Raw genomic sequence first — 23,324 nt, 5'->3', positions numbered from 1 at the left:
CCATTTTGTTTATGTTTAGAGGGGGGACAAGGATTTAAAAAAAAACTTCGATAACATTTTGTCAGCTGGAGTTCTGGGGCTGGACATCCCCTTCCAATGTGGTTTTTTAACTCATATCTGGTATCTTTGTGTTCCCTGGTCTAGGTCTCTGTCTCCACACACCTCCACCCTATCCATGATGTCACCTTTCAATGGGATGAGTGTCAATAAATTTGTGGTTATTAAGCAGAAAAGAGAGCATGCTTATGAGAAATACTAAAATGTGACTTGACCAGAAAACAATTTATTTATGTAATAGGTCAGGAGAGATTAATTGATTGCTAGCCTTGAATAAAAATGGGTCTGAGACAACAAGGAATTGCCAGAGGAGAAAGGTGGAAAATATTCTCATGGGAGAGAGTGGACAAGCAACCAAAGATAAACTGCTTCATAATTAACCTCCCTGCCTTAACCTTAAATCATCCGTCTGTGATCTTGGCCTTGAGTTCTAGCTTGTCACTTGTGATCCCTTTGGTGCCATGCTTGGTCTCCTCTTCCTCCAAAATTTGGATATTTGGGTCTGTGCTTAGTGTCCCAAACTCTGTCTTTGGTCCTGCCACCTTTTGTTGCCTTTTTTTTTTTTAAGATTGATTTATTTATGCTTTCAGAACTGGGGTACAAGATGTGCAGGGGCAGTGAGAGGATCTCCAGAGACAGAGTGGGGAGCAGAGCAGCCTGAGCAAGGAAGTACACTACTGAGGGGAGCAGCGGGCTAGACAGGAGAGGTCTGCTGCAACATGTGGATCACCTCCAGGGCAAGGATTGAACTCACACTGAGGTGACTGCAGCTAGCTTGCAATACTGAGTCCTTACCCGTTGTGCCACCAGCGAGGGAGGGCCCACCTTTTGTTGCTTTTTAAGAGAACTCTTCTGTTTCCCTTTTCCCTGAGAGCCCAGTGCCCACTCTTAGAATGAATAGCATTGGGTGGAGGAGTGGGCAATGGACAATGATTTGGCTCCTCTCAAGTTCTTTGTTATTTTTGGCATATTTCTTTTTTCCTGGAGTGCATTATGGCTTAGTTCCTGTTCTCATTATGTGATTCCTTCCCGTGGTAATTTCAAAGAATTCAAGTTGAAGGTAGGAGACTTCAGAGCTTTTAACATAGAATAGGCTTGTGAGCATATGGTGCAGTGAGCATTTATGGTATGCAGAATATTCTATGCCTTGCTGTTAAACATCTAAAAATATATCAGTTGGAAGGCAAGTTGGGTTAATCTTGAAATATATCACTACTTATATGTACTAGAACATATTTGTCCTTATATGTACTAACCTCCTTATACATACATACACACACATGCACATATAGTTTTATTATAGGGCTGCTCTATCTTTCAATTTCAAGAGGAATAATACTTTTGATACTTTAATTGCTTGCATGTGTTTTGAATAACAACTGAAAAAAGTTTGTCTTCATTGTTCATATTATATATATATCTAGAATTTTACATTTTGATCTGTCATACTATTCACATTTAATAATTTTGAATAAGTCTATTAGGCCAATTGTGTAATACTAGTGTCTTTAAAACACTTAACATTTATTTATTTATTTTAAGATTTATTTATTTATACATACAGAACTGGGGTACAGGCCAGAGATGTGGAGGATGAGAGGATTCACCAGAGACACAGTGGGGAGCAGAACAGGCAGATCGATGAAGTACACTGCTGAGGGGAGCAGCGGGCGGGTCAGGAGAGGTCTGCCACGCCAAGTGGTCACCTCCGGGGCAGGCAGGAATTGAACTCATGCGGAAGTGGCTTTAGCTTCTCAGTGCTGTGCTTTAACCTGCTGCGCCACCAGGGAGGGCCCTAAAATTTATTTTTATTATAAAAGAAGTAATGCTTTCAAAAACAGTTGCAAAATGGAGAGTAAGTCCATATGGTTTCAGTCCCCCACACCATTCCTTTTACATAACTGTTAACAGTTACTGTATACTCTTCCAAACTTAAAAAAAAAATGTACAGGTACATAATAAATATACAGAAATAGACTTTATGGGATCTTTTAACAACAAAAAAGTAACAATCTCTGTACTTACTGTTTGTAGCAGCCCATGCTTTTAATGCTGTGTGAGTTTGAGTTTCTAGTTCTGTTTCTTACTATATTAACAAGTTACTTATTTGTGCCTATCTATGAAACAGGTCAAATAATAGTATGTACCTCACTGGATTTATTAAATAGATGATACTTATACAGTGGTTATAATAGTGCTAGGTACATAGCATTTACTAGACTAAATTGAACTTGCTAGACAAAAATGAGTGCTTTCTTATGGGTTGCAGATATGTTTAAGTGTGACATTTTAAAAATTGTGTGTGTGATGTGAGGTATGTTCTGAGTTTTACTGTTGTAGCAGCATGTTTATCTATAATGGTTTTGAACAGTGATTCCAGTCCCAAATAGTTCTTCATGTTGTTGCAGTAAGTTGCTGTTACTGATAGGTGAAATGGTATGAATGTGTTTGCCCCTCAGAGGTGGCAGGAAGTAGCCCACTCCAAAAAAGCTGCCAGCCATCTGTTTAAAAAAGTTATTACACTAGCAATTAATCTTTTTCTTAAGCCTTTAAGAAAATTGAGTGGAATTGGAAAAATTCATCTATAAAGAAGGAAGGATGCCATGATTGCTTTATCTGTTTTTCTTGTCCTTTCATGCTCTTTCAATAATTTTATAATTAAAAGGACATTCTGATCACCTTGTCTTCATTTTGCAACAAGAACCCAGAATATAAGTGATTGTCTCAGTAGCGGATGGTAGAGCTGAAGCTAGATTCCTGGTCATAGATCCTTACCTTACTGAATTCTTAAAAAAGATAAAGATCCTCTCTACCAGTTGAAGCAACTGTTGAATAGTGGATGTTGTGCAAATGGCTTGCCTGTTAGTGTTGTGTGCTTGAACAATTTGGTGTGTAGTGACAGTTACAAGTTATACTATAGTAGTGCACGATGTTTTATAACAAACAAAATTCAGATTACAGAATTGTTGACAGAGCCTGAATATCAAATGTGTATATATATGTAGTGCACACATATGTGTAGTTGTATCCAAGGACTCCTTGTCTCCTGAACACAACATGAAAATATTCGTGTTTAAATAGGCCCCTTTAAGGACACACTCAAGTTTTTTGCCTTTCTTTATCTTTTGATAAAGGAGCACAGTACTATTCTCTTCACAGGACTGTGGTGAGTAAAACCATGTTAGTCTGTAGATCACTTGGATGCCTTCCCTCTGACTCTGTGTCCTGTCAGTTCTCACCTCCTGGTTTCCAGGAGAGTTGAAAAACTTTTAGGGACTTTTGGAAGAAGGCAGGAGTCTGAGGCTTGCTTTAGAGGCTGGGACTCCTTCATCTCTTCCCTTTGTGAACATGTGAAAGAGCGTCTAACTCCTGTAGAATGGTCTTAGATCAGGACAGGATCAAGATTCTCTACTTCTGCAATGGGGCTTTCCTGCCAACTTGCAGAGCTTGTGAGGTGAAATTAGGGCCAGAGGAAGGTTTGTAGCCATAGTTGGTGGATAGTGGAAGAAACCTAGTTAGGCCCTCCCTGGTGGTGCAGCGGGTTAAAGCACAGCACAAAGAAGCTTAAGCCACTTTCGCATGAGTTTGATCCCTGCCTGCCCTGGAGGAGATCCACATGGTGAGGCAGACTTCTCCTGACCTGCCCGCTGCTCCCTCAGCAGTGTACTTCGTGGATCGGCCTGTTCTGCACCCTACTCTGTCTCTGGGGAATTCTCTAACCCTCCGCATCTCTGGCCTGTACCCCAGTTCTGTACGAATGAATAAATAAATCTTTAAACAAAAAAATTTAAAAAAAAAAAAAAGAAGAAGAAACCTAGTTAGTACCAACCTCCTAACTGAGATGCTTAGGGGCTGAGAGCAGAAACATTGAACTTTGAGGTTGGAATAAATGGGAGAAAGCTAAGCAAACAGGAGAGAATGCTGGGCAAGAGAATAACTTTGAAGAAATGTTATAATCTGAATGAAAGAAGGTAAGACTCAGATCCAACCACCTTCCTGTAACCAAGTGCAACAGTGTGAGAAATACACAGCATGACTTTCTTGCCTTGACATCTTGAAGTGTAATTAAACCTAATAAAAATAGCTTTGTTGGCCCTCCCTGCTGGCGCAATGGGTTGGGACTCAGCACTGAAAACTAGTGGCAGCCACTTCAGTGCGAGTTTGATCTCCGCCCCGGAGGTGATACACAAGACTGGCAGACCCTCCTGGCAGGCCCTCAGCTCCCCTCAGCAGTGTACTTGGTCAGTGGGCCTGTTCTGCTCCCTACTCTATTTCTCGTGAATCCTCTCACCGCCCCTGCACCTGTACCCCAGTTTTGTATGCAAAAATAAATCTTTAAAAAAAAACAGCTCTAATATCTTCCCAGACTTTTCTTTCTGAACTTCTATAAATTTCTATCCTTATCACCCTTATTCTCTTAAATAACCATTCTTTCAGATTAAAAAGTATAAACATTTAGTCCACTATTTTTGTTTTGCTGAATAGATAGTATATTCATAGCTTAAAATATTTTTATTGACTATAGGTTTCTTTTTATATAATATTTTGCTATATTCATGTGGAGTTTTGTATATTATGCCTGAAACTTCAGATACTTTTCCTTGGGAAGTGTTTTCATTTTATAGATAAACTTTTGAAACTTACTTATCTATAAATTGACACTACTTTTTCTAAAATATTTTCCATTAAGGTGATTAAAATAAATGATTTTAATATTACTTGTAGTAAACTTTCCATCTATGTTATAATCTGTTCTGGTCTTAACAATAATTGAGTTAGTTTAATTTAAAACCAGTATTTTTCATTTGATTTTATAATTGTCTTGGGTACGTACAGTACCCTTAATTTGACTAAGATGTGAAATTCATAAGCAGACAATCAGTGAAATTTCCCAAAGCAATGTGATGAAGGGCTTCAGAGCCCTCTCCAAGACCCCTCCCTGCCCCAGCAGCCATACCTTATTCTCTATAGCTTCCTAGATTTGACTTTTTTTCTAGGTAAGAACATATGTAACCCTCAGAAAGTACTATCATTTAAATAGGCAAGACCAAATGTCCTTTTACACATTGTTTTAACTTTCTTATTGTCATGTCGATGATAGAAGAAATCTTTTTTCTATTGAGAAAATAGTCTTTTTTTGAGATTTATTAAAAATAGTCACTTGTTTTCATTGTTTTTGATAGGCATTACTTTATTCCCTTTTATTTTCTCCTCATCCCTGTTTTAAGTACCTAATTATAAGTCTATCTCCTCTTTTTGTTTTGGAGGTAAAAATTCATATTCCATAACATTGCCCATGTTAAAGGAACTGTCAGTAGGATTATTACTTCTGCTACGACCACATTTGTTGAGTTCTGACATTTTCATTGCCACCAAATTAGTCCCTCTACCTATTAAACAGTCCTTCTTTACTTCAGCATTTTTTTATTTGAAATTGAGAAACAAACAAAAAAAATTACAAATTTGAGGTTGTTGAGCTGTTCTAAGAGTAGATTTAGAATATACTGTTTCACCTTCAGTAACATGAAATATATTTGGCATATTGATGTGGAAAAATTAGAACACACAAATACTCTGTGTGTATATTTACAGCTATAAGGAGGAAAAGAACATATGGAAACACATTGAAGTACCAGTAATTTTGCATGACTTTCTTTGTTTACAGGAGTTGCAAATCTTCCATAGTTATAAATAAACTATGGAACTAGAAACTTAAAAACTAACCTTAATATGCAACATGATTATTTCAGAGTAATATTAAACTCAATTCCTACACTCACTGCATTACAATATTTCATTTTTTTAAATTCGTATTTCTAAAAGATTTGAAAGATCAAAACTGCAATACTCAGTTTCCCAGTTCTCTAGATCATATTTGAAAGCATGAATACGTGTTCAAATAAGCTCTGCTCTAATTTATTTTCTTTCCAAAAATATACCTTTTCCCCCCCAAACTATAAAAACATCATATTCGGCCCTCCCTGGTGGCGCAGCGGGTTGGAGAGCTGCACTGCAAAGCTAAACCAAGCTGTGGCTGCTTCAGTGTGAGTTCCATCACAGCCCCTTCCGCCACCCCAGCCCCAGAGGTGATCCACCTGGTGCAGCAGACCTCTCCTGTCCGGCCTGCTGCTGTCCTCAGCAGTTTACTTTGTCAATCTGCCTGTTCTGCTTACCTCTCTGCTTCTAGTGAATCCTCCTGCTGCCCCTGCACCTCTGGCTGTACCCCATTTCTGTATGCATAAATAAATAAAATCTTTAAGACAAAATCAGCATATTCTTGTGATAAACCAAATACTACAAGGGTGTACAAATACAATCAACAGTCTTCTCTTAGGTTCCTATGTAAAATAATTGTTGGCAATAGGCTAGCAAGTATTCTTTCCCGTCCTTTCTGTCTTTGATACATGTATAACAAAATTCAAAATTGGACCCTTTGAGTAAAAACTGAAATGTCTTCAGGATGGATGGACTTGGCAGTTAATATGAAAATATGAATGTGTAAATATATGGCCCATGGGTAACTGGGAAGGGATTTTTTTTTTTTTTTTTTTTTTTTTTTTTACCATTCAAAGCTTTCAAATTCAGAAGTAGTTGAAAGGCCCTCCTGGTTTGATCCCCCGCCAGGGAGTTGACCCACATGGCGTAGCAGACCTCTGCTGTCTTGCCCACTGCTCCCCTCAGCAGTGTACTTCGTCACTCTGCCTGTTCTGCTCCCCCTACTCTGTCTCTGGTGAACCTCTCACTACCCCTGCATCTCTGGCCTATGCTCCAGTTCTGTATGCGTAAATAAATAAATCTTAAAAAAAAAAAAAAGTAGTTGGACACCTGTGCTGGGCAGCATATCACTGTGATCTCTCATTCTGTCACCTCTGTTCTGAAACAGATATATAGAATGAACATATGTTGAAGGCTTTTCCAGTTCTTTAATGAGGGATCAGTATAGGAAAGCTGATTCCAAGCCTTTGAGTAATTGAATATCGGTAGACATTGAAGGAAGAGCATTGAAACAAATTGCTAGACTAGATAGAAAATTGGTCAATATTGTACAAGGTGGTAAAACCATAACCTGTGTTTGCTGGATGGGAAATATCTCTACCAAAGAAAAATCTACAAACTCACCAGTAAATTATTATTATTATTATTATTTTTAATTTTTAAAATTTTATAAGTTTATTTTTACATATTTTTGTACATTTTTCCATCTCAGTTGCATCACCGAATCACCCATGTGCCATCACCATAGTCCAGTGCATTTCCCTCCCCCCACTGTTTTTGATCCCATTCCCCACTCCACCCCCACAAAATGTCTCTGGTATATAGCTGTTCATCATTATCATTATTTTCTCACCTGTTCCGTTATATTCCTGCTATGAGAGTAACCATCTGATATTTTTCCTTTCTGGCTTATTTCACTAAGCATGATATTTTCTAGCTCCATACATGTTGCTGCAAAAGACATGTGTTTCTTTTTTTGATTGCTGAGTAACATTCCATTGTGTATATGTACCACATCTTTTTAATCCAGTCATCCATTTTTGGGCATTTGGGCTGTTTCCATGTCTTTCCAGTTGTGAATAAAGCAGCAGTAAACATGGGGGTGCAGGTGTCTTTTTGAATCAATGTCTTTGTGTCTTTGGATAGATACCTAAGATACCTAAGAGTGGCATTGCTGGGTCATATGGAAGCTCCATTTTTAGCAGTTAGAGGAACCTCCAAACAGTTTTCCATAGTGGTTGTACTCATTTGCATTCCCACCAGCAGTGCAGGAGAGTTCCTTTTTCTTCATATCCTTGCCAACATTTGTTGTTGTTAATTGTTTTAAGATGTGCCATTCTCACTACTCACCAGTAATTTTATAGAATTTGGTTCCTGATGAGTAGTGAGAATTAGGTGAAATAGTGGCACTGTAATTAAGTATTATGGAATAATAAGCAGGGTTTCATGACATATAGGAAGGATTTACATTTCTTGATTCAATTTATTTTCAGTTTTTGGTGAATTATTCTTAATAGTGAGTCAGTTTCTTTGATTGTTAGGGCAAGAACAGTGTAGTAGGGACCAGATCTTGGAAGAACTTTGTACTGTACACTAAGAAATTTAAACTTTCCTTGCATAAATGTTTGTTGGGCACCTACTATATGCCAGGGAGAAGGCTTATATTTCTGAGTGTATGGTGGTTCTTCCATCCTGTGCTCTTTGGAGGTTGGCTAATAGTTCTAAGGGACCTTTGAAGCTACTTTTCTCAAAACACATGTTCTTTGTCCTTCTGGTTCTACCCTAATGCAGATATGTCTGCCTGAGTAAAGCGTGTTTTGAGAGATTTCCAGGTGATTACTTTTAATCCTTTCCCTTTTGAAAATCACTGTTGTGTGTAATGGGCTTTTTTTTTTCTATTTGAATGAATGGATAGTAAGCAAAATTATAATCAATATTTTAAAAATTTTCTAGACCCCTCTGGGCTCCCTGATCCTTTAATACTTAATCTAAAATAACTAATGTCTAAAATAACTAATCTAAAATAACTAATGTCCTTATTATACCCTTAGCAACAATTGTATGCTTTTGTCATATTTAGAATCGTTTTATACAAGTGATAAATTAAGTTGGGAAAAAGTGGGTTTGGCGTCGTATTGTTTCCTTAGGTTAAATAAACTGAAATGGTTGTCATATTTGTAATATGTGATCTGCATGGCAAACACATGTGATTAAAAAAACTAACTTGGCCCCTTCCTGGTGGTGCAGCAGGTTAAAGCAGAACACTATGAAGCTATCTGCAGCCACTACAGTATGAGTTCAATCCCCAGCCGGGGACATGGTGTGGCAGACCTCTCCTGTCTTGCCTGCTGCTCCCCTCAGCAGTGTACTTCGTTGATCTGCCTGTTCTGCTCCCCAGTGCGTCTCATGAATCCTCTCCCCGCCCCTCCGCACCTCTGGCCTATACCCCAGTTCTTGTGTGCATAAATTTGAAAATGTTTTTCATGAGAAAATAGACTTGTAGTCTGTGGTAAAAAGTAAGGTGATATAGGGGAAAAGTGTATATATGTTTAACATGTGGTTAAACTATTTAGTTCAGTGATTAAAATGAACCTCTGTTGTGGACATGCATTTAAATTCTTTTCAGTATAACTTTAATTAGGGAGCCATTTTGTGTAAATGCACTCATAAAGCAGAAATTTGTGATTTCAGCACACCTAAGCAGCCATGGCATTTATAACTTAATGATAGCATATGTATGGTATTACTGATTAAGGGAGAAATTGGGAAATAACATGATACAATTGGTATACTGTCTATTTTTCTTTTTATTAGTGTGCCGGTCCAACAAAAGCCCCTGGGTCTGTTTGACTTGTTCAAGTGTCCACTGTGGAAGGTAGGTGACATACTTATTACATCATTACTTTACTTGCTTTTTTCAATTTGATTTTTAAGCTTTACGTCAAAGTTTTATTGGTTTGGATTTACTTAGCACCATGGCTTACCATATTGTATAGTTGCAGTCTCTGTAGTCTCTCAGAAAGCCTTCATTCATTCAGTGGTTCAACAGAAAATATAGGGGGCAAAATTCTTTATATCAACATTCAGACTTTTAATGATCAAGACTAGCTACTCGATTGAAAAGATGAAATAAGGGAGCTTTGTAATTTTAAAATGAAAAGTATTCTTTTTAATTCTTCATAAGGTTAAGTTTAAGTATACACAAAATTAGAGAATATAAGGAACTGCATGTTTTTGTAGTTCATTTATGTAACTTCAGCAGTTATCAGTACATTCTTGTTTCACTTGTTACCTATGCCATCCCTACATTTAGTGGCTTGAATCAAATCCCAGATAACACATCATTCTTCTAAAAACAAAACAAAATTATTAAAATATTGACTGATAAAGAAATTTCCTTGAAAGAAGTGCCACTGTGGAATTTATTATTAATTGCTGTCTAAGTTAATGTCAGATGTTTCCTTGCTCCATTAAGACTTTTTGCTTTCTGTCCTCCCTGGTGGCACAATGGGTTAGGATGCAGCACTGCAAGCTAGTGCAGCTGCTTCAGTGCAAGTTCAATCCCTTGGCGCAGCAGACCTCTCCTGACCTGCCCGCTGCTCCCCTCAGCAGTGTACTTCGTTCATCTGCCTGTTCTGCTCCCCACTTTGCTTCTGGTGAATCTTATCACCGCCCCTGTACCACTGGCCTGTACCCCAGTTCTGTATGCATAAATAAATCTTAAAAAAAAAAAAAAGACTTTTTGCTTTTAAGGGTCTTAACTACCCCACCCTCCATCCCCACCACCATCCCAACTCAAATGTGAGCATATCAACCTTTGTGGCATTTTTTTTTTAAACTAAGGTAGTAGCACATTTATTTCTATTGCTCTTTCAACAGAAAAGTCATGTTGAACTCACTTTAGAAGCATAGAGCTAGGAAATCATACTAAGTCACACAGGCTGAAATCTACATTGTATTTATTAGAACTACTTCCCCATTGTTGATTTTAAACCTAATTGCATGAAGAGAACATCTTTGTTCAGTTAATTTTTGATTCTTCACATTTTAAGTGCTGGAATTGAGTATTTTTTCCATGTACACTTAAGAGTACCCTTTGGAAAATGTTAACTGCTTATCTTAATTGTGGCTGTTGTGGTTTTGAAATCTCTAGGATTTGGGGAACCTGAAAATACTTTGTACAGATAACAATTTTTTTTTAAAGAAGAAAAGTAGAAGCACTTAAATTCGGCATTTGAAGAGACAGATTCCTCTCCTAGATTTTGAGAGGTGAGAATTATAATGCAATGAAATTTGTATAGTTCTTTTCCCTATTTGTCTCATAGTGCTCTACAACCTAAAGTCATAGGCTAACAAAAGACCTCACCAACTCTCAAAAATTAGAGAGAATATTGTTCTTAATATTGCACAACAAACAACTCTTTAATTTTTTGAAAAATAAACTGAAAAATTTCTAGATGCTGCCTGCAATCTATTTTCTTTGGTGAGCAATCCTAAATGTAGAAATTTGATATACTTTCAGAGGAATATGATTAAACAGATTAAATAGATAATGAGAGTAACCTGCATTTAGACCTTCATCTTATGTAGCTGATTGGTTAATGATTCCTTATTATGTAATCCTGGATGTTGACTGCCAAGTATTCTGATTTTCCAGTAATTTTAGATCACTTATCTGCTGAGAAGTCTTGAGTGGAATTTTCTTTAAACTAGAAAACATAATTTGTCAGTATTATATTCTAGTTAAATATTCTATTGGTCTTTATGACACTAATCCCACTTAAAGATTTAAGGTTTTTTTTTTTTAAGTTTGAGATTATTGTTAAATATCTGTGACATACATATTGAAATTTTTTTAGATCAAATTATCTGGTTAAAATCTAAAACTAGGTAAGATAAATACTTATTTTCATGCTACCTATAACTGTATTAGACAGTTTTATATGTAACTCTTAGCTCCTGACTTACACATTTAAATTATTAGTGAAAGGCTGCTAATCTTAACGTCAACTGGAGTATATTTCTTACTTTATTACTGGCATTTACAGAAAAAACTTAAACATCTAGTGCATTTGGAGACTATGGTGTGCTAACAAAATTGACTACATGTACTATCTACAGATGATCACTTTTCAAAGACTTAAAATGGTAATGGCTTTATTGTTCAAATTGCTTTTTCTTTGATCCTGAGCTCATTATAAACATACTGTTGCTTTCTACTGCACATCAGTGGGAAATTGAACTAGAGATTGAATTATGTAATATCTTAAAGTTTAACTTTTCAGTTGAATATTAGGTGTTTCTTGTCCTACCATGTGTTATCTTGAATATGTACTTAGTATGATAACTTTCTAAGCAATTATGATGTTTAGAAGCTTAATTAACTTAGCATATAACAAAACATAAAAACAGAATAATTACTGACATGCATTCATTTATCCATGCAACCTGAACTATAGATTATTTAATTCAATCATCCAGCAACCCCATAAGGTATAAGGACTGTTATCTCCATTTTACAGATAAGAAAACAAGAATAGTGAAGTTACGTAACTCACACAAGATCACATGAATAGGTTGTGGGAGTCTTTTGAACCTGGGCAATCTCCTTTTGAGCTTATATTCTTTTATTTTGAAATTTATTAACAGTCCGCTTTTGTGGACCATGTACATATAATTCCTACTATGTCTACTAAAGTGAAAAAATGGAGGAGGGATACATAATCAGATTCTGAGTTGAGGTTAGCAGTGTCTCAGGTGCTTCCAAGTTCCCTAGGGATGGAGACTGGGCTTGATGTTGATTCTCTCTACTTAGAACTTTCCTACTTTCCCAAGTTGTGTTGCCGCTGCAGAGTACAGCTAAGGTGCCTTATGACAAAAACTGTAAACTCTGAGCATGTTAGTTAGTACCACTTAACCAACATTTGTTTTGAATATTCCTGGTTTTCAGTTCAGCATTGCCTTCTATCAGTTGACTGCTTTCTAGGATTTCTTCTGTAAGGGTCTTCACAGTTGTGTTCAGTTATAGCATTGTGAAGGTATAGATGATTTGGGGTGCTCACTTGTGCGTATGAATCCTTATTTCAGTTTCATTTTCCTCTCCCTAATTCAGTGATTTACTAAATCTGAGTTGGAAAGTGTTACAAAGTTTTTGTGAATATATAGTCAGCCTTTGATTATCTTTGTTCATATAGAGAAATAAGTTTATATAAGTGGAAGATGATTTATATTTTGTTTGGATCACTTCTAAACAAATGATTTTCCTTATGTGTGGAGCTTGTTTTTCAGGCATTCAAATAAAAAGTCTAAAGTATGTTGATGAAGAAGAGATAGAAGATCATCCTGTTTTTCCATATCTGCTCTCCTGTTTTACATTAAGCAACAACCCAAGCAGAACCTGTAGTCCTTTGGGAAGTGGTTGAGTAGTTTAATTTACAAAGCTTGTGTTTAATGGCCTGGGTTGGGCATTAGCAGACTGAGTTTAAAAAAGGAAAAAAACTGGAGGGCCTCCCTGGTGACCCTGGTTTAGTCTCAGCACTATGAAGCACCAATTCAATTCCTGGCCAGGGAGCTAACCCACAGAGCACAGCAGGCCTATCCTGTCTTGCCCACTGCTCCCCTCATCTGACCTGCCTGTTTTGCTCCCCACTCTGTTACATCCTCTCACCATCTTCCTTTTCCTCCTACTCTGCCTATACCCCATCTCTTGTATCCATAGATAAATAAATCTTTTTTAAAAAAGAAAAACGTTAATAACTGATAGTCAGCCGTCTTGAAGCTGATTTGCATAGATAATGCCTTTTCTTGCCTGCCCCTAGGCTTTTATATAATTAAACTTGACTGTCATATTTGATTGCAAAAAAGAAACATATTTTAAGTATTCAGCTTAATAAATCACTAAAGGATTGAATGCTCTTGTAAAGGAGGAATTCTTCTTCATTCTGATTTCATTAAGATCTAATTTTATCACCTACTTTAACTTCCAAAGAGATAAATTTTCATTTGTTTTTTTTAAGGTATGTGAATGGCCATGCAAAAAAACATTATGAAGATGCACAGATACCCTTAACCAACCATAAGAAATCTGAAAAGCAGGATAAAGCTCAGCACACAGTTTGTATGGATTGTAGTAGCTACAGTACATTCTGGTAAGTTCATGTTTTCTGGAAATTACATTCCTTACTATGTGTGTATATTTTCTCATTTTTTTCACTCTTTCCCCTTGCCAGCCCTCTTTCCTGCCCTTCCCCCAATATCTAAGTCAGTTACCTCTAACTCTATTTCCTTGTAGTTCATAGGGGTCATAGGGAATTGGAGCCATCAGAAATAGCCTGCCCTTATTCATTCAAATTTTTATTTTATGTTGTTCCTTTCAACTTGTAGGCCTCTTCTTTTCTACCTCCTTTTCCTTGTCCATTCCATTAAACTTTAATGAAATGAAAAGTATATCTATTTCCTTATTATTCATTATAATTCATATTCTTTATTTTTTTAAAAAAGCATTTGACAGTATTTATTGTAATATAATTAGTAATAAAATCAGTTAATAAAATACTTAATTTCCTCTGGATAGTTAAACTTCCCATTTGTCAATTCAGAGGAAGGCAGAAGGGAGCTTGGGGAACAAGGGTAGAAAAAGGCTACTTTATATAGCCTTCAGGTACTCCAAGGCCTAACCCAAGACTCTTTTGGTCTCTACCACAAAAAGGCCCTTTTAGTACCTTCTCTACCACTTCATCGCATACCTAAGACCTGGGAGCAATGCAGGCAGTATTGAGAGATGGTGCTACATCTCCTGACTGGAGGCTGGGAGTAATGTTGAGGTCCAGTTAATCTTCTAAGATTATAACCTTAGCAAATGCATTGCTGGTATTTAGGAAAATAGCAAATTTTAATATAGAGTTCTCGTTTTACACTTCACTTTACAATGCTATTGCATGGGGGGCAGAAAGGGCAGTGGAAGGTGAGAAAGTTGCTTCCCTCTACTAGCCAGTGCAGGGGAGATAGCAAAGGTGGTGGAGTAGGAGACCAGGGCAAGAACCTGGCAGCCTTGTCTTTAGCTGACCATGAAACCCTCCCTTTACCCTGGGTTCACCAGGCAGCCCTGGCCTGCGCCCAGAGTGGTCTTTCATGCTTAGGGCTGTGGGAGAATTTCCTCCTACTCTGTTCCCTTTCATCCAACTACTGTCAAAATGTCCCTTAGTGCAGTTAAACCACAGCACTAAGAAGCAAAAGCCACTTCAGCATGAGTTCAATCCCTGCCCTGGGGGTGACTCACATGGCGCAGCAGACCTCTCCTGACCCACCTGCTGCTCCCCTCAGCAGTGTACTGTGTCAGTTGGCCTGTTCTGCTCCCCACTCTGTCTCTGGTGAATCCTCTCACTGCCCCTGCACCTCTGGCCTGTTCCCCAGTTTTGTATGCATAAATAAATCTTTAAAAAAAATGTCCAGGGCCCTCCCTGGTGGCGCAGTGGGTTAAAGCACAGCACTGAGAAGCTAAAGCCACTTCCGCATGAGTTTGATTCTCGCCTGCCCCAGAGGTGACCACATGGCATGGCAGACCTCTCCTGACCCGCCCGCTGCTCCCCTCAGCAGTGTACTTCGTAGATCTGCCTGTTCTGTTCCCCACTCTGTCTCTGGTGAAGCCTCTCACTGCCCCTGAGCCTCTGGCCTGTACCCCAGTTCTGTATGAACAAGTAAATCTTTAAAAAAAAAAATGTCCAGACCTGAACTAATTGTTGCCCAAGAGACTGTAGTGAGGAGAACAGTCCCCAAATATGTGTAGATTAAGCATGAGCAGAAATCTAAGGCTTAGAAAAAGGGGAAAGGGCAAGAGTCCTTTGGGATGTGCAGAACAGACATCTCAAGGTCTCATGGGAAGGGGGAGACGTCTCAGTAGGTTCAAATTTTATGTTCATTATAATAAATTAATCAGAAACTTTCATAAAACAAACATACTCCCAGCCACATTAAGAATAAAGTAGAGGTGGGAGGCTGGGGAACCAAATAAAGAGAAAGCAGCTTTCTGGTGTGTGTTGTAATATTCCAGCCTCATAAACCCAGTGGCTCTGTGTTCAAATTTGAGACTCAAGAGCATCTAGTTTTCTGCATGGTCTGAGATCTGATTATTAAATCTAGTTCTTCAGTTGGTGCTGTATGACAATCATGATTTCATGTAGAGACTTACAGTACTCTACTTAATCCAGCAGAAAACACAGGCTGGTAGTTCCTGGAAGCTTGCCAAAGAGGTGGAAGCACTGAAGGATGGCAGCAGGGAGGCATGATATGATGCCTTGAAACATGTTGAACTTGACTTGGCGGTAGACTTCACAAGTGACCTTGTCATGGGAATTGTACTGCTGTGCCTTCACAATCTGCTTACAGTACTTTACTGATCTGTAGGCCCTTCTTGTCTTTGTTTAGTGTGAACACTCCTCTTCCTGCTTTTTCTTCTTGTGCAAAAACTGGGTATGGTCAATGGTCTACTGAGGAATGGTGTGTTTTGTTGAGGTTCTGGAGTCACTGTTCTGTTTTAATGGGAAGATATTTTAAAAATTCATTTTTTATAATTTGTTTCTGCCATATAGTTAACATTTTGTTATATAATCTTAAAAATTTTAACTTCTTTGTTTAACATTTTGGCAGTCTACTCTTCTCTACAGATGAATGTCAAGAATTCTGTGTTGTCTTTCAGGCTTGCTTTCTCTCCTGTTTTTTAAGTGTCATATCTTTACCAGGAGACTGGAGGTCATGTTTTCTTTTTGTAGCATCATAAATGCCTATTTCATATAAATGGCAATAAATAGGTATCTATTTTTGCCACTACTCAGAGTTAGGTAACTTAGGTTACAAGTGATGTTTCACAGTTCCTATTTATTTGGTATGCTCAGAAAGTAATTTGAACATCAGTGTAAAGTAATTTTCTTTCCTTGACAGTAAATTATAAGTAATTATTTACTTGTTTTAATCAGTTTACTCTCAATTCAAAAGACTTTTGACATTGAAGGGAAGAAAACCCCTAAGCTACTGCAAGGATCCTTTTGGAGATATTTTTTCCTGCCTTACAGCCTTTGAATGTTGTACTTGAAGGCAGTACTAGACCAGGAGGGCGATTTAAATTTAGTCCAGATAGCACTTTTGATTCACACTCTGGTGAGGTTATGTGCTCATCTTTCTACATCTTCCTTTGTTGATAATTGTACTGAAGAAAGATATCTGTCAAAAGGAAGAAAGAAAGGTTAGTGGCTTTCCAAGTCTTTAAAATTGTTACAGATTTGACATTATTAAATTGTGGCTATTGAATCTTAAGGTTTACTCATTCCTATCACTTTCAGTGATCCTTTGTTTGAATGATACGGAGTTCTGGAAGAGAAACAAGCTACAGTCAGATGAAGGTTTCAGTAAAAATGAAAATCTTCCCAAGATTTTCACACAAGGGCTAGTATTCAATTTATTGTTACTTGCTCATGTAAAACCCTCCTTCTTTGAAAGTAAGCATTAGCCAGACTGTTAAAATGTTCTCATTAGCCCCTCCCCCCACACTTTCATGCTAGAATGATACAGCTACTTAACTGACAGAATCATGTTTTTGTAAGATGGTAAGAATCATTCTCTAGATAGAAGAAATGAAGGAAGGTCATTCTTGAATTATTGATCTTATATTCATAAATGTACCAGCTGTTGAGGGCATTCCTTTTTTATTTTCAGTTAGCAATATGCATGAAATGCTTATTTGGGAAGTTTAGAAATATAATTAAATCGTTGTATATTTAAGTTTATTTAAATATGGAAGGAATAGTAAAAGTAGATTACTAGAGTTTTTTCTGTCTGGCATGGTAATGTTTTAAAACACTCCTTCAAAAAAGTAGTATAAAGTATGAATCAGTTTATTTGTCTGGAATAAGACTTCTGTTTCAAGCTTTAACAAATAGCAGGGCTTTAAAAAAAGTAAATAGTTTGTTTTTATATCATTTTGTGCATTTATCTCAGTTGTAATGCCTGTGGGCTTCCCATCACCAAATCACCCATGTGCCATCACCATAGTCCAGTGCATTTCCCTCCCCCCACTGTTTTTGATCCCATTTCCACTTCATCCCCATAAAATGTCTCTGATATATAGCTGTTCACTATTATGATTATTTTATCACTTCTTGGTCCGTTATACTCCTGCTATGAGTGAAACCATTTGGTATTTTCCCTTTTCTTTCTGGCTTATTTCACTGAGCATGATCCCTTCCAGCTCCATCCATGTTGCTGCAAAAGGCATGTGTTTATTTTTTTTTTTTGGTTGCTGAGTAATATTCCATTGTGTATATGTATCACATCTTTTTGACCCAGTCATCCACTTTTGGGCACTTGGGTTGATTCCATGTCTTTTCAATTGTAAATAAAACAGCAATAAACATGGGGGTGCAGGTATCTTTTGAATCAGTGATTTTGTGTCTTTTGGGTAGATACCTAGGAGTGGGATTACAGGGTCATAGGGAAGCTCCATTTTTAGCAGTTTGAGGAACCTCCAAACATTTTTCCATAGTGGTCGTACTCGTTTGCATTCCCACCAGCAGTACAGGATAGTTCCTTTTTCTCCACATCCTCGCCAACAACAAACAGCAGTTTTAATTAAAAAACTTTTTGTGGACTTAAATTGATACTGCATTTTTTTTAGAGGAAGTTGTGATTAAAAATATAAAAGAGGAAAACCTTTTGTTGATTATCCTTTTAAACTCTTGGAACACAGATTTCAGTACTATGAAGATTAAGAGAACAGGAATAGCTTCATTTGTTTAAACAGTAGGAATGGAAAGAACCTTAGACTTTCATATTGGGTATGACATCAGAGCCATACAATGTTGTGGCAATTGAGCAATTAAAAATGGCTGGAGTGGGACTAAGTAATGTAATGTTCTATTTTGATTAATATACATTTAAATTACCATGCATGACTGGTTGCTACTACAGTGGACAATGCAGCCTCATGCTATTAAAATTTAACATTTAGTTTATCAATGTTATGCTCTTTCAAAAAGTTAAAAACTAATAGGAATTCAAAAAGAAATGTTAATTTCACTAAAATATTTGTAAGAAAATTATACAGCAAATCTAACCCAGTAAGATTACCAAAAAAACTTTTTTTTACTAAGTTAATTTTACCTAGTCTGGCAGCACATTAAAGGAAGCCCCAGATTGCTATAGCATTAGAAACAAAAATACATTTATAAGTAGCCATTTCTGACTAGAAAAATCACTGACATTGAAATAAAATGGTACTATTGAAGTATGACTATTACAAAGTAGAAAGCAAACATGATATGCTAACTGAAGGAATTCTGAAACCATTTCCATTAAAATTAGAATATGGAAATACTTTCTATCATTAATATGTCATCACAGTTACTAAACATTGTAGTAAGACAGTAAGAAATAATTGATATAAATACTGGGAAAGAAGAAAAAGTTATTTTCAAATAATAGAATGCACAGAAAACTTACTAGGAAACTATATTCTACAACAACTAGAATAAGAATTTTGAGGTGATACATGAAATACGTAACAAAACAAATAACTTTTTCTTCATTAGCAGTCATCAGTCAAAAATAGAAATGATCAAAGAAACACAAAAACATTCAACATAATGACATTAAAGAAAGATGCAAAGTGAAGTTATAGATTCCTTATAAATAAACTTGATATTTTAAGCAGTCTCATTCTTTCAGTTTATACAGATTTTTACACGAGACAGTATTTAATTTACATTGATGATGCTCAAACATAATGTGGTTAAGTGGAAACAAAACAAAAATAAAGTAAAAGTAACATTTCTTCTAAATACTACTGTGTGTTAGGGATCTGATTTTTAGTACAAGGGTAACCAAAATATGCACACTATGGCATAGGAATAAAGTAACTGACCTTCTATTACAAACTTTTGTTTGAAAAAAATTGTTTTCGCAAATAAACTAGCTGCTAGTGGTTTGTGAGAGTTTTACATAGGGTATCCTTCATTGTTCATTTACTTTTAGCACCTTCTAATGTACAATAACTTTGTCTGTCTAGTTATATGGATTTACTTAGTTATGCCAAGTCAACCTTCATTAAATGGATGCACACTTTAAATGATTTTGCCAAAAAATGCTGCAAGATAATGGTAATGATAATAATACAAACACTAGTGAAAAAGAAGACATTGACATACTTACCTATGCTGAGTTCATCAAACATACTACAAAGTAAAAATACTGACTAATCAAATCTGATATATTGAAAAAAATTTAAATTTATTCTAAAGTGTGAATTTATATCCATTATTATTGTCAAACCCACTCTGTTATACATTGAGATACTATTTTAATCATACTATAAAAATATGAATAGCAAGACATTTTAAAACAGTTTAGCTCACTCTAGAATTTCTTTTTTGTAATATATACATAATAATTTAGATTTACTTGCACATATCATTTACTGATCCGTGTGCATGCACGTGCATTGGTGGTTCTCAGCTTTGTGGTTTATTTTTTTAATTTGATTAGGAACATAATGAAAATAATTTGAGGATTTCTTCTAATGTTTTTCTTTTTTAGAATGAGAAAGAAGCATGTAGTATAGTGCAAAAGTAGGAAGGTAGTAAGTATTTCTAAAGGTAGAGTTTGTAAAAGGATGTAAGCTTATATTAAATTTTGGGACAAGAAAAGTTTATTTTTGGAGAATAAGGAAAGAAAGTAAAGATGGGGATAACCAAATGAGGAATATTTTTTTCCCATTGAATGAGCAGTGCTACATAGGAAATAACTGAGGTAGGTAAGGGGGTTAGTAGAATATGGGCTAAAAGCTTAAATCTAAAGGCACAGCAGGTAATACTGAAGTGAAGGGAAGACTGAGAGGGAAAGGTAATAGAGAGGAAAATTCAGGTAAGTGGCCATTTCAGTGACCATGAACTACTTTAGCTTGACTTATCTACAGATATATATGATTATCACTATGTAAGGGGAGAGGATAAGGCCAGACCAAAAAAAAAAAAAAAACCAAAAAACAAATTATAGAATAGAATGTTAGCTGAAAAAGATGGGTTGGATAGATTTTAGAAGAGAAGTAGAAAGGGTTAGATGTGATTAGATACTTGAAATTATAGATAAAAAAAATCTAAGTATGTGAAATCTAAGAAAGGGTCAATTTAATTAGAATATCAGAATTTAAATAAAAAGCTATGATTTCAGGGTCCTCCATGGTGGCGCAATGAGTTTAGTGCAGCACTGTAAAGCTGAGGCCACTGAGGCCAAGGAGGTGACCCACATGGTGTGGCAGACCTCTCCTGGCCCACCCACTGCTCCCCTCAGGAGGTTGTTTCAGTCATTCAGCCTGTTCTGCTCCTCACTATGTCTCTGGTGAACCCTCTCACCCACTACACCTCTCACCTATACCCCAGTTCTTGTATGCATAAAAATAAGTCTTTAAAGAAAACTATGATTTCACCCACTGTTTAATCATAATTATAGAATAGTATAAAGAAATTATTTTTCTTGTGAAAGTCTACCTGGTACTTGAAATACATACATAGTAAAATTAATTATATGTTTTCTGCTCTTAACATGTATTTGTAAATACATTTGATATCATATAGTAAATTTTTTGTTAACCATTGTTTTAATTTGTTTTTTTAAAAACAATACAATACAATAACACTTGCTATTTTGTGTTATGGTAAGTTCAGACAGTATAAAGTTATACTCTTAGAAGTGCCCTTTTTGTAACTGTAAAAAATTAGAAACAGCTTTTTAAAAAAATAATACAAAGTTTTTTATTTTTACTTATGCATATAAGAATGTGGGTGTAGGCCAGAGAAAGGGCGGGTAAGAGGATTCACCAGAGACTGGGGAGCAGAATAGACTGATCGACTGAAATACACTGCTGAGGGGAGCAGTCGGTGAGACAGGTGAGGTCTGCTGTGCCATATTGGTTAGCTTTGTAGCTGGGGATCAAACTCATGCCTCAGTGACTGGCATCTACTGGCAATAGCTTGATAGCAATGAGACTTTAACTTCTGCACCACCAGGGAGGCCCAGTTTTAAAATAATTTAAAACTACTTTAAGATCATATTTGGTTCAAGGAATTGGTTTTGAGACTAATCTACAATGCCAAAATGATAGTAACTTCTCCTTCTTAGAGCCTATTTCCTGATCTGACATTTCTAAAGTGTTTGGTATAATTTTATAATTTTAAAGTATTTTGTATTTTTAATTTCCGTTTACTTACAATTTCTTAAAATCTGTTCTTTTCACTAATACAGAAGTTAACCTTTCTTTTTATTACCTGACAAGCAGTCTTTTAGCAGTAGAGCTCAGCATTTCTTGAAGAGTCACCTAAAATCACTAAATAAAAACATGCGTAAGTATACATTTGATAGCCTGAAAGTGGGTCACCATATAGGTAGTTTCTGACTTTTGTTTGTTAGACACATGAAGTCCTGTGTAGATGAAAATACTGAATTCTGGACCTCCTCTCTGAGAGTAGTCTTAAACAAGTTATCTAAATCTGCTCAGCATTCTCCTACCAAGATTTCTGAGTCAGGCACATAGAAAGAAGAAAAAGAGTAGAATTTTTTAATAATACTATTTTAACTACATTTGGGGAATTAGATATGTTTTCATGCTATGGCATCTAATTTTATTTTATAGCAAGTTTATTTCAAATTGGAAATGAATTCCAAGTTTTAAAGGACCATTCTTAAAAGCTTTTGAAGTACAAAATACAGTTACCTACTTTTTTGTACTTCTTATTCTGATGTAATCTTCCTTAAGGGAAAATTAAAGAGTAGCTACATTTTTTTTTTAGGTGTTAGAATATGCATAAATCTTACTAGATAGCTTCAACAGAGTTTATAAATCAGTAAAAGATTTTTAGAACTTATTTATCTTAAGTCCTTCTGTTTGCCCTGGTAATTTTAATACAGTATTAGTTGGGATAGTTTCCAATTTGAAAGCAGTATCTTAGCTAAAGACTAAAGTAACCTGACAACATGTAAACTCTCATTCATTTCTTACTTTTGCTACTTATTTTCTGGGCCATGGAGGAAGCAGAAATTAAAATAGAGGAATGGGGCAGCTAGAGGAATATGTACTATGAGGCAGCTTTTGGTTACACAAAAGAAGGCAAGATCAATTATTGACCTCTTGCATGCCTGGCACTCTTAGATGTTAGGAAGATGGTACTCTCCTTTCATCATCATCGTGATCATAGTGAAGTAACACTTGCTATTTTGTATTATGGTAAATTCAAACAGTATAAAGTTATAATCTTAGAAGTGCCCTTTTTGTAACTATAAGAGATTAAAAACAGCTTTTTTTTTTTAAATAATACAAGAGTTTACTTTTACATCATTTTGTGCCTTTTTCCATCTCAGTTGTAATACCCGTGGGTTTCCCATCACCAAATCACCCGTGTACTATTACCATAGTCCAGTGCACTTCCCTTCTACCCCATTTTTTATCCCATTCCCCACTCCATTCCCATAAAATATCTCTAGTATATAGTTGTTCATTAATATTATTATTTTCTCGCCTGGTCCCTTATACTCCTGCTATGAGTGAAACCATTTGGTATTTTTCCTTTTCTTTCTGGCTTATTTCACTGAGCATGATCCCTTCCAGCTCCATCCATGTTGCTGCAAAAGGCATGTGTTTATCTTTTTTTTTTTTTTAAAAGATTTATTTATTTGTACATACAGAACTGGGGTACAGGTCAGAGGCTCAGGGGTGGCGAAAGGCTTCACCAGAG

The 23,324-nt window shown here is 36.2% G+C and overlaps 1 protein-coding gene across 3 annotated transcripts in view; it reads left to right on the top strand.

The window, feature by feature from the left end:
* The window catches only part of USP3 (ubiquitin specific peptidase 3), a 102,506-nt gene that overhangs the window by 21,330 nt on the left and 57,852 nt on the right, over positions 1 to 23,324 (top strand). Inside the window, exons 2-3 of one of the 3 annotated variants that reach the window (XM_004687697.2) lie at positions 9,367 to 9,427; positions 13,569 to 13,700. The exons of 1 other annotated variant lie outside the window; for it this stretch is intronic. In XM_004687697.2, coding sequence (XP_004687754.1) covers positions 9,367 to 9,427; positions 13,569 to 13,700 — 193 coding nt within the window. Of the gene's footprint in view, positions 1 to 9,366; positions 9,428 to 10,720; positions 10,822 to 13,568; positions 13,701 to 23,324 lie in introns of those variants that run through there. One more of the 3 variants, XM_012728713.1, reaches the window with a different exon arrangement.

The sequence above is a fragment of the Condylura cristata genome, unplaced genomic scaffold, assembly GCF_000260355.1.
Source record: "Condylura cristata isolate star-nosed mole 26May11 unplaced genomic scaffold, ConCri1.0 scaffold00023, whole genome shotgun sequence".
NCBI lineage: Eukaryota > Metazoa > Chordata > Mammalia > Eulipotyphla > Talpidae > Condylura > Condylura cristata.
The sequence above is the reverse complement of the archived record's forward strand: the minus strand, read 5'-3'. Positions and strand labels throughout refer to the sequence as shown.